General features: G+C 35.0%; 1 protein-coding gene across 2 annotated transcripts in view; it reads left to right on the forward strand.

Annotated features, from left to right (window-relative positions):
* Positions 1-11,910, forward strand: part of APOOL (apolipoprotein O like) — an 87,070-nt gene extending 75,160 nt beyond the window's left edge. For both annotated transcript variants that reach the window (XM_058536272.1, XM_058536273.1), the window contains exons 7-9: positions 4,195-4,308; positions 4,513-4,627; positions 11,353-11,910. In XM_058536272.1, the coding sequence (XP_058392255.1) occupies positions 4,195-4,308; positions 4,513-4,627; positions 11,353-11,441 (318 nt within the window). In that variant the 3' untranslated portion in view covers positions 11,442-11,910. The remainder of the gene's footprint in view (positions 1-4,194; positions 4,309-4,512; positions 4,628-11,352) is intronic.
* Positions 11,911-12,656: the final 746 nt, after the last annotated feature.

The raw sequence follows: 12,656 nt of genomic DNA on the forward strand, positions 1-12,656 counted from the left end.
CTGTTTTCAGTTTAGGTTTCTTTAAAATGGAATGAACACCTAAAAACATTTTTTAAATAATATGAGTGAAGAATCCTCTTAGATTTTTATTATTTCTCCCAGCCTTATACAGTTGTCTTGCCCACCTCTAATTTGACAGTAGTTACTTTTTTAGTAATTCATTTTTGAGTTTTTACAAAGCATTTAACTTAATTTTCCTGACACAACAATTATCTTCACACTCATATTTCATCCTATTATGTTACATATAAATTGTTTAATTAAAGTAAAACTGATGTGGAGACTTGAAAACAAGTACAACTTATTCTTGGTAAGCATACAGATCATTTGTGAAAGACAGTACTTGGGCATATTGGAGAGTACCAACTAGTGATGAATATTCAGCATTCTATGAACATCATTTGTTATAAATTTTTTAAACATCTTCAGTTAATCTGACAAGCCTCTTAAAAGGATGTCAGGTGAGAGTTCTTCTACTGAATGTGTATTTTTCTGAAGGAAAAGAGCCCGTTCCTTTCTCCAAGGTGAAAGGTGATCTTTGATTCTCTCCAAGGTGATTCTCCAAGGTGTCTATGATATAAAATAGGTTATGAAATGATAGTCCAGAAGGTCCTTTGAAAAACAGAAGTCACACTCCAGTTATTCACCATTTTGGAAATGTACTTGAAGATGGAATTACTCTTTGCTTTTTATATTTGTTCCTCACAATATTTTCATTATTAACTTATATAAAGAGTAACAAGCAACCTGTTTTGAAAACTATAAAATATCTAGGAATAAACTTATCAAATAATGTTTTAAGACCTGTTTTTTAAAAACTATTAAACTTTACTGAAGGGCATTTTTTTAAACTTGAATACATTTAGAGATACATCTTGTTTCTAGATGAAAGGAGTCCACATGGAATGTGGCAGGTGTTTCCAAATTTACAAGTTGAATTCAGTTCTTACAAAATTCCTGGATTTGAAGGGAACATGACATTCATTCAAGCAGTATTTGTTGTCCATCTACCATGTATTGGTAACTCTACTAAGCTATAGCACAGACAATAAAATAGACCAAGAGAACAAAAAAGAACATCCAAAAACAAATATATTGAGTATGTCTTTGTATACATTATGGGGTGGGGTGTGGGCATATGGTAAAGGTGGCATTTCAGATCAGTGTGTAAAGAAAGAATGGATTATTCAAGAAATGTGTTGGAATAATTGACTTTTTGGAAAAATACTTAGACCTTTACCAAAAATCATGCAAAAAGAAATTCCACATGGAATAACGATCTAATCATAAAACATAATATTATAAACAGAAGAAAAAAGAGAGAGATTTGTATAATCTTGAGATAGGAGAGGCCTTCTTAAGCAAAACACAATCCAGAAACCATCAAAGAAAAATTAATGTTTTTTACTGCATCAAAATAAATACATTTTGTTGATCACAGTATACCATACACAAAATCAATGGGTAAACGAAAAACTGGGAAAACTATTTGCAACATATATAACAAAGGACTAAATAATATCCTTCATATATTAAGAGCCCCTATAAATTGATAGGAAAAAGATTAATGCCTTCTAAGAAAATGAAGAACGTATATGAACAAGCAGTCCACAAAATAAGAAACATAAATGGCCTAATATATGAAAGATGCTTAACTTCATCAGCAATCAAATAAATGCAAATGTAAAAGATCATTTAGATGTTGGTTTTTAGCCTTTCAATTTGAACAAGATTTAAAAGATTCCTAATACTGCTACTGGTAAATGGGTAGAAAAACAGACATATACTTGTGGGAGTGTAAATTGCTGCAGTATATCCCTGAATTTCTGGAGGCAATGTGGCAATCTTATCAAAAATTAAAATGTATAATCTTTAATCCAGATATTTCACATCTAGGAACTTGTCACAAGGAAACACAACAACGGTGTATGGTCCCAGTTGTATGTGTAAGGATGCTAATCACAGCATGCTTATAATTGCCAAAAAAAAAAAAAGGGAAACATCCCACATGTCCATCAATAAGGGATTTGTTAAATAGATCATAATGCGCATATGCCCATCAATAGGGAATTTGTTAAACAAATTGTGGTATATCCATTATAGAATACTAACTATGCAGCTATTAAAAAAGAAGCAGATCTACTGGTATATAAACTGATATGGAAACATCTCTGTGACATATTGTTAAGCTTTTAAAAAATCAGATCTCAAAACAATATGTATAGTGTGATCCCATTTGTATTTAAAAAGGAAATAGGGGGCCAGCCCGATGGCATAGCAGGTTCCACTTTGGTGGCCCGGGATTTGCTGGTTCAGATCCTGGGTGTGGACCTACTCACTGCTCATCAAGCCATGCTGAGGCAGTGCCCCACATAGAAGAGCTACAACTCTACAACTATGATATACAACTATGTACTGGGGCTTTGGGGAGAAAAACGAGGAAGATTGGCAACAGATGTTAGCACAGGGCCAATCTTCTTTAAAAAAAAGAACATAGCAGGTAATTCTTTGGAGGAAAGGAAAAGATACCTTCCTCCCCAACTTAAGAAAAAAAAAAAAAGGAAACAAGTTAAGTATATACGTGTGTAGTTTATTTTAAAATTTAATTTAAAACATAATTGAGATTGTAGTGTATAATCTATTCTCTAATCTCTTTTTTTCAGTTCAGTGGTTCATCATGGACTTCTGTCCATGTTAGTGCATATAGATCTACTTCATCCTTTTTGGTAGATCTATAAGTATCAGCATTCCATTTGTTTTAAAATAGTATGCATGTGTGGGCCGGCCCCGTGACTTAGTGGTTAAGTGCGTGCGCTCCGCAACTGGCGGCCCAGGTTCGGATCCCAGGCACGTACCGACGCACCGCTTCTCCGGCCATGCTGAGGCCACATCCCACACACAACAACTAGAACGATGTGCAACTATGACATGCAACTATCTACTGGGGCTTTGGGGAAGAAAAGAAAAGGAGGAGGATTGGCAATAGATGTTAGCTCAGAGCCAGTCTTTCTCAGCAAAAAGAGGAGGATTAGCACGGATGTTAGCTCAGGGCTGATCTTCCTCACAAAAAAAAAATAGTATGCATGTGTGTTTATAATATACATATAAGACTAAAAATTGAGGAAGAATATCCACACGGCTATTAACAAAGTTTACATTGGGGGGAGGAAGAGGACTTTCTTTATAATAGTGAATTAATTGATTTTTCTTAAGTGTAGGCATATACTTAGCAAAAACAATAAAAATATGTCTGTTTAAGGAAGAAAACCATAGTTTTTTAAAAATTTATGTTTATATAAAGCATAATTCTGAGAAGCTCCCCAAAACCACTTTACAACTTGAAAAATCAATAGGTATTGAAATTACTTTTACTATAAGGAACAAAAGGATGGGAAAAGAATAGAAAGAAGGAATCAGAAGGAGATTTTCAAAGGGAAAGAAATATGCATGAAAGTAACAGCAGCTTCAGGAATTCAGTCAGCATCCTAGCCTCTGCTTTAGTGTGTTTATAGTTCATTTTTCATTTCATGTTTCTATCAAAAAGAGGAGTATTATTCTCTGGAGAAACACACTGATGCTTTTTCTTTGTGACTGGAGAAAGCACCATAAAAATTAAAGCAAATCATTAACTTTGTAGCATCTTAAAATCTCATTTTCTCAGTCAACTGTTTATTATCTCAAACTATCTTTGCCAAACTCCTGTTAAATGGACATAGTTTTTGATTTACATGTTACAGTGTGAATGAAAACTATACATTTTTTAAAGACTTTGTTTTTTTATAGAGCAGTTTTAGGTTCACAACAAAATTAAGGGGAGGGTACAGAGATTTCCGGTACATGCTCTGCCCCCACACATGCATAGCCTCCTCCATTATCAACGTTCCCCACCAGAGTGGTACATTTGTTACAATTGATGAGCTTACATTGACACATCATTATAACCCAAAGTCCACAGTTGACATTAGGATTCACTCTTGGTGTTGTACTAACTCTGTATTTTTTAGCCTTTTACATGAAACAATTTTTCATATAAGATTTAGAAAATGGGGCTTTGTGTTATATGATCTAGAGATTTACATCTTTCCTATTGATTCTGACCTGGGTGTTCATATAAAATACCTGACATAAGTTTTAAAATATTTGTTATTTTAACTTTTAAAAATATATGTTATTTGACTCACTTGTTTTAATTAGGTAACCGGGAGAAAGGCATATGCTACAGGCCAGCAAATTTATGAAGCAGTTAAATCATTGTGGACAAAAAACAACAAAAAAGAGTCACTTCCTGAACCTAAAGAAGAAACTAAGGTAGAGTTTAAATGGACCAAAAAGGTAGACACTGAGTTTTGTTTGGGTGGGTGTTGGCTTGTAATAGGAGTCCTGGACAGAGGTCAAGGATAGAATGAAAGGAGATGAAGGAACCTAATACATTTGCATGCTGTAATTTACTAAAAGAATAAAATATCCTAAAAAATTGATGTACTTATGAAGGAAAATATTTTTGGTATACAGCTAGGAAGCTCTGCTGAAATAGAAATATCTGCAAAAACTCACGACCTGAAACACCCAGTGCCTTTGCCAACAGAACTCAGCTCTGAAAGGAAGATCAAATCAGAATCCACTTCAGGTTTGTCTAGAGTAATTCAATTTTGTTTTCATTCTTCTCTTAAATAATTTTATAGTATTATAATTAGTAGTTTGAACTTATTTGTGTGTTTTTGTCATCAATGTTTTGTCTTTCTCATATCTATATTCTATATATCTTTTTAGGTTATGAGGTACTCAGGTAGCTGGGACTTTTTCTAATTGCCACATAGTTCATAATACAGATCTCTGTGTATGGGAGTATAGCGTAGCACTGGCAGGTTGAGTGAGTGAAGCATTTAATATTACTTCATAAATGTGAGCTTTTTAATCAGGTGGAGAAAAATTTGCCTTTTTGGATTCTATCAATTTACAGGCTATAAGTATGAGTCATATCTACACAGAAGAAATATCAGCTTTCCATTTCTTGTGCTATTTACCTCTATCAGTTTTGTCTAGTTTAGATACCAGGATAACTTCCAGCATTAAATAGTGAAAAATAGCACCAATTATAATACTGATAACTTTGCTAGTATTAGATACTGGCAATTAATACTTTGTGGGACCAAATAGTGACAATTATACTTTCTAGGCAAATACTACCATGGTTTTACTGTGATAAAAAAGAAGGCAACAGAGTGTTTAATACCATTTCAATAGTGTGTTCACAAAAACCCACCAGTCACTGCCTTGCATAGGTTTGTCTGTCTGTACAATGTGAATGGTACTAACCATGAGTTGTCTTATTGCAAAGGAAATAGGACCAACTCAGAAGTAGAGAATTAGGAAATAGTAATCATGTCCGCCCTTTATTGAACACCTACTGTGGTGCAAAGAGCAGTAAGTATATTATGTTATTCAATCCTCACCCAAAAAGCAAAACAAACAAAAAAGACTCTGGTGTATATGTAATTATAATCATTTTATGATGAAGAGACTGAGACTCAGGGAGCATAAGTAGCTTGCCCAAAATCATACAGCTTATGAGTGGCAGAGTTGTGTTTATAGTCTAGATCTTCCTAACACCAAAATCAAACCTCTTTTCTTTTGTGTATAGATTATCTAATTTAAAACCAGAGTTTAGTCTCAAATTTCAGCCTCCTCCTCTCTCACTTAATCTTTATAAGGCCATCAATGACTAACAAACTCGATTTGAGTTTTACTATTTTCCTCTGTCACCTCTCCTTTCTAATCAAGAAAAGTTATGCAGTTTTTAGACTCTCGCTGATTAATCAACAGTTGACCATATTCCCACAAGTATATAATATATCTGGTCATTTTTCTAAATGTCTGTCAATTCCAAGTATCTTTGTGGAGATGAAACATGTTACAACTTAACAGTGGTACCAGACCATACATCCAGATTCTGGAACCCTTTACCCACCCATCATGGGTAATGTGGGATATGAAAAGCATTCTAAGGAGACATGTTGAGGAGAGAGATATGCCAGTACTATTCATCTTGATCATGTATCATTCAGAGTTGATTATACAGTAGACCCTTGGGCTTCACCATTTCTACATTTCACATGCAATCCCAAAGGTCTAAGACATAGGAAACAGTAGTGATTATGAGCACAGATTTTAGAATAAGACCTGGATCTGAATCCTAGATCCAACATTTACTAGTTCTATTACCTGGGGCAAGTTATCTAATACCTCAAGCCTCAGTCTCCTCATCCATAAAAGGGGGACAATAATAGTGTTATTCTCACATGGTTGTTGTGAGCATTAAATGAGATACTACATGTAAAGCACAAAGTATAACGTCAAGAACATACTAAGTTCTCAATGAGCATTAGAAGATAATATTATCATTTGCCTAGAGTAGAGTAATTAGCCATTTTGCCGATAAATTTATTTTCATTGAGCACACTTTGGGAGCATGTTACTTAGCTAGGGAGCCTAGCCATGGCCACCACTTATAACCATACAGAATGGACTGGATGTACTGTCCAACTGTATATTGTGGCTCTGAAGATGAGTTTTGTTTTTCTCTATCATTCATATACATTTATGGTGAAAATTATTTTAGGAATCACAAATCTGGAAATTTGGTGACATGGACCGTTTTGAAATCTGATGAAAGCAGAATGAAATCTCTCACAGGATTAATGTCCCTCTAAAGCAGAGGTTGCAAACTATGGCCCTTGTGCCAAATCTGGCTCACTGCCTATTTTTGTACATTCCACAAGCCAAGAATGATCTCTACATGGTTTAAATGGCTGAAAAAAAAAAAAACAAAAGAATAGTATTTTGTGACAAGTGAAAATTATATGAAATTCAAATCTCAGTGTTCATAAAGTTTTATTGGAACACAGACACACTCATTCATGTATGTATTATCTGTGGTTGCTTTCGTACTGCAATGGCAGGGTTGAGCAGTTGTGATGGAAACCTTATGTTTTACAAAGTTGAAAATGTTACTCTCTGGCCCTTTGCAGAAAAAGTTTGCTGATTCCTGTTTTAGAAGGATGAGGTATGCCATACATACATGACTCCCCTTCATGATATTTGTGAGATTTTTTTATGGGTCAGGAGACTAATAGCCAAGTTCAAAACCTCTGAAGGGAAAAACTGAATTTCCTAGTCTTTTAGTGTGAGGGAGACAGAAACTTGTCATGCTCTCCATCAGAAGCTTGGGAGTGCCATACCTGAGGAACAGGGAGAAAGCAGAGGTTGACTTACTCTTACTAAAAGTGCAACTCAGGTCAATGCCTGATTGGATTGAGAAGATAAGCACTTCACCCTTCCTAAAAGAGGAAAAGGGTCCCCCTCTCTGGTAGAAGATATCATCTGGAGCTTCTGCAATTCTTTTATACACAGTGTCCACCATACAAACAAAACACTAGTCAAGCAAAGAGGCAGGAAGATGTGACTGGCAATCAAAAGAGAAAAGAAATAGCAGACCCACAGGTGATCTAAGGTGATCTGCTTGAAGTTAGCAGAAAAGGACTTTAAAGTAACTATTATTAATATTTTAAATAGAAAACATGAACAAAATGGATGAAAAGATGGAGAATTTCATAAAAAATTGGAATCTCTTAAAAAATCAAGTGGATAATCCAGAAGTGAAAAAAACAGTACCTGAAATTAAGAACTCATTTGATGGGTTTAACAGTAGACTATATACAAAAGAGGACAGAAGTAGTGAGATCAAATATAGCTCAATAGAAAATAGCCAAACTGAAGCACAGAAAGAAAAAAGAAAGAATAGAACGAAGTGTGAGACAGTTCTTTGCAGTGACTAGTATCTTTAAGTGTTTCTATTATTGAGAAGCTGAATGCTGAATATCATCCCAATTTTATACAAAAGAAACAAAAATAGAATTTCTAACAATCCTAACTTCACTCAGCAATTTATTAGTGATCTGTCCCATTTTTTGTACCTAACTTGCTTGAAATATAAATGAGATAATATGTGAACTAAGTTATCAGTGAACAGATATCACCTAATGGCTATTTGACACAATAATTCATTGCCGTTTTATAACTTTAAACATCTATATTCTTTTTCTTTCCTGTTTGTTATAACACCAGCTTTTTTAACAGTCTGCAAAAAAAAAAAAACTAAGCATAAAATGTTTTTATTAGAGATTAAAAATATGATAAAGCTCAAAGAAAAGCATTATAATGAATAGAAGATTGAGATTCAAGAAGAGTTTTATGATTGCTAATCTTTTGGGAGGACAGAGAGCCCTTGATCAGCTCAAGGGGTGAAGAAATTTCTAAGAGGAAAGATATAATCCTTAATTACTCAGAAAAGCATGAGATGAATCTTTTTAAAAGGCAGGAATCAAATGACCTAGGCTAAGTGATTCTAAACCAGCAGGATCCACATCACAATTGAGTTTTTTTTTTTTTTAATTCACTCTACCCAAGAATTATAAATCAGAATCTCCAGAGGTGAGGCCTCCAAGCAGGTGGATTGTAGGAAAAGCTCCACAGGGTATTCTCTATGCGTATTCCTCTAGTTAATAATGTCTGACATAAGCTATGGAGAAATTAAAAATTTGAAGCCTTTCAACAAATTTTGAGAGGTGGAGAGATCTAAAGGCAAAGGGGTCTTTCAAATTTGGGTGAGCTCTATTTTTGACCAGAGTTTGGACAAGAATATAAATTAAGAAAGTGAGTACAAGTGTTAGAGAACTTAGTCAATCGGTTAACATTGTTAAGCGAATTAGACACATTCATACTTATATAAAATAATTATTTACCGCATGCTTACTACAGTATGTCTGTCTGATAAAGAGGAAAACTATTTCGTAGTAGACTTTTCACTTGTACTGAGCAAGGGCTTCCACCAGGTGGCAGTAAGAATACATTTGAGAAAGGACAAGCAGAACCACTAAGTTTCTTAACCTTTTTTGTGTGCTACGGACCTCTTCTCAGAATAATGTTTTTAAATGCATAAAATAATATACATACTAATATATGAGCTTCCTTAAATTTATTAAACAACAATATCTAACAACAGATCTAATGAAGGCCATGGTTTTGAAGTAGTGGTAAGTGTAACTATTTCGAGATATCTGCAACTGCAGTGTGATATGAAAATATCTGTGATTTCTATTAGTGACAAAATCTAGGGTACTCCTAATGCTATTTTTGTTTGTTGCCTACATTCGTTATTGAAGAAAATGTTCATTTTCAGTCAGAAATTAATGAAAATAAAGACAAATTTTCCCTATTCAAGTTCATAGATCACATGAATTCTATCCACAGACCCCACAGAGACCCCAGGTTAAGATTCTCTATCCTATGGAGAACTATATTAGTGTCATCAGTAGTGATTATTTATGATCTGGTTGTTTTTTAATATATTTGGTGGTGAAGTTGCATATAGGTATATCACACTTTATAAAAAATGTTTCTGAAAAGATAGGTGTAAAATAAATCATTGTATGTAAATCTATTTCTCCCCTTTGCTTTCATCATAAAACTAGAAATTAAAATCCTCTGGAAAAAAGGTGTGTTTCCCAAATGTAATAAAATCATTTTAAAATGAATCAGATTTTGAAAAAAATATTTAAAATAAAAACAGATTTCTGAAAAAATGTTTTTAGTCTTATGTCACAAAGTAAATATAAAAATTGTTGTTTCTTTCCTACTTGCCATGCACAGGGTATTATATGCAGCACTTTGTGCACATTATTATATTGAATACTAAAAATAATTGTATGACATTGTTACTACTCTAACCCCCATTTTACAGAAGAGCGAGAGTTGTTGTGTTGGAGGTCAGACAAACCTGGATTCGATCCTGGCTCCACCACTTATCAACTGAGTGACATTGGTCAAGTTTCTTAACCTGTCTAAATTAAATTTCCTTATCTGTAAAACAAGGATAATATAAAAATATCATCTATCTCATGGTGGTATTGTGAGATAATGCATGAAAATTACGTAGCATCTTGCCTGGCACACAGTCAGCTTATCAAGATCACCATTGATCCACCCATTGCCAAATCCAGGAGTCCATTCTCAATCTCTATCTTCTGGAATCCATCAGTAACTTTTAACACAAGTGATGACTCCCTCCTCCTTGAAACAATCTCTTCACTTGGCCTTCACTTGCTCTTGGTTCTCTTACCTCACTGACTGGCTGTTCCTTCTCAGTCTTCTCTGCTACATTCTTCCTCTCTTCTTAATCTCAAAACGTTGGAGTATCCAAAGGGCTCATTCCTTGGACTTCTTCTCTGACGCTCTATATGACCCATGGTTTTAAGTACCATATATAGGCTAGGACTGTAAAATTTATAAACCAGCCCAGGCTTCTCCTCAACTCTGCAGACTCAGATGTCTAGCTTCTTACTCAACATTTGTACTCAGATGTCTAGTTAGTAATTCAAATTTAACACCTCCAAAACTTAACGCTTCATTTGCCTTCCCCCAAACATGCTTCTCCCACATTTTTCCCTATCTCAGTAAACATAAACTCCATTCTTCCAGTTTCTCAAGTTAAAGAGTTTTTCTCACACAACATATTCAATCCGTTTAGGAAATCCTGTCCATTCTACCTTCAGAAGTTATTCAGAATCCAATCCCTTTTCGCCACCTCCACTGCCACTGCCCTAATTAAAGTCATCAGCATCTCTCTCCTGGAGTACTGCAATGGCTTTCTAACTGGTTTCCCTGCTTCCACCCTTGTTCCCCATAGTCTCTTCTTCCCATGGCTAAAAGTGATCTTTTAAAAAACATGATGAAGTCATGTCACTCTTCTGCTTAAAACTGTCCAGTACCTTCTCATCTCACTTAAAATAAAAAAGAAAAACCTTACCATGGCCCTGTGTGGCCTAGCCTTCAACTATTTTCTGATCATGTCTCCTATCAGTCTCACTGTACCCACCATCACCACATCTTGCCTACTCTGTTCCAGCCATAATGGCCATTTTGTGGTTCCTCAGACATGCCTCAGGTCCCTTATACTTGCTGCCTGCTCCTCAGATATCTGCAGGGCTCATACCCTCACCTCTTTCAGTTCTTGTTCAATATCAGCTTTCTAGAAGGCTTTCCCTGGCCACCCTATTTAAAATTGCAAATTACCCAAGCACTCCATATGCCCCTCCCTGTTTTATTTTCTGCATAGCACTTACCACCATCTGATATGTCTTTTACTTGATTTATTGTCTGTCTCGCCCAACTTGAATGTTAGGTCCATGTTGGCAGAGGTTTTTATTTGTTTTGTTCACTACTGTATTCCCAGTACCAACAATAAATTTGTTAAATGAATGATTAATTTTTTTTTTCGTTTTAATACTTTATCAGGTCCTACACAGTTTATGCCTGACCCCAAGCTCATGGATCACGGGCAGTCCCATCCAGAAGATGTAGATATGTACAGCACTAGAAGCTGAAATAGTCTGCATAGAGAACTACAAGATGTGTGAAGTTGCAAATAATGATGAAAACATCATGTGATGGGTAACTGTGATGCATCGAGTATAACTTAAACCAAGGTTTTTCCCTTACATCTTCTAATGTACAGTTTGACCAATCACATAAGTGATTAAAACACAAACTATGTACACAATTCAAACAATATTAAATGATGAAGAGGCAGAGGTAGAAGTATTAGGATGCATTTGATGACTTTTAAGGGTGTTTATGAAAAAAAAATAGAATATATGAACACTAATGAGACTAAAATCTGAAAAAATATGTATGTGTATATATAAATATTTATACACATACACATATGTATTTGCTTTAGCTTTTCTGAATTAATGTCAGCTAAATTAGAATGGTGTGTGGAAGAATGTGTTTCCTCCTGCCCCCTTTTTTTCATTTCCCAGAGCTGGAATAAAATATCCATACTTTATGACATTTGAGCTTGGCTTTGTCTCTTTGTTTTATTGATGTTAACTCCTCTTAAATGTCCAAAGATAACTCTATTTAAGAGGACCATATGCTACATGGGACCCCCGAGGCTGCTTAGCAGTCCTACTAGTTCCTAGGTAGTTTCCTATTCTGTTCCCCAGGAGAGGTATTACAGACCTTTTATTCCCAAGCCTCCTATATTTGCCAAAGATGACTGTGTCTCCTATTACATTAAAAAAAAATAAGATATTAGACGTGACCATTCCCAACTTCTTCCCATCTCCTTTCAAAAGACTTACTTCTTTTCATCCATGCAGCCCCCTTTTCCAAGGCTAATGCTTCTATTTGTGTTCCTGATCTCATTCCTGCCCATCTTTTCCAATACCATAGTGCCCTGTTTAATCTTCAGTCTTTGGTTTCTCTTTTCACTCATCTATTTTCCTCAGCCTCTAAATAGCTTCAGATCTTCTTTATCCAAAAACAACAGTAACAAAAACCTTTACCTAACCGTGCCTCTTCTTCTAGAGCTATCTTTTCTTTCTCCTTCCTATGATTGCCATACTTCATCAAATGAATTAATGTCACTTTCTTTCTACCTCACTTTCAATTCCTCTCTAACTTGAAACACCCTGGCCTCTATATCTACTTGAATTTTCTGTAATTATTGACTCTCAACCACTCCCTCCTTGAAACTCACTCCTCCCTTTTCTCTCTGTTATTCTTGCTTCCCTTGTTATTCTTCATTCTTCTCT

This window comes from Diceros bicornis, chromosome X (assembly GCF_020826845.1).
Source record: "Diceros bicornis minor isolate mBicDic1 chromosome X, mDicBic1.mat.cur, whole genome shotgun sequence".
Classification (NCBI taxonomy): Eukaryota; Metazoa; Chordata; class Mammalia; order Perissodactyla; family Rhinocerotidae; genus Diceros; species Diceros bicornis.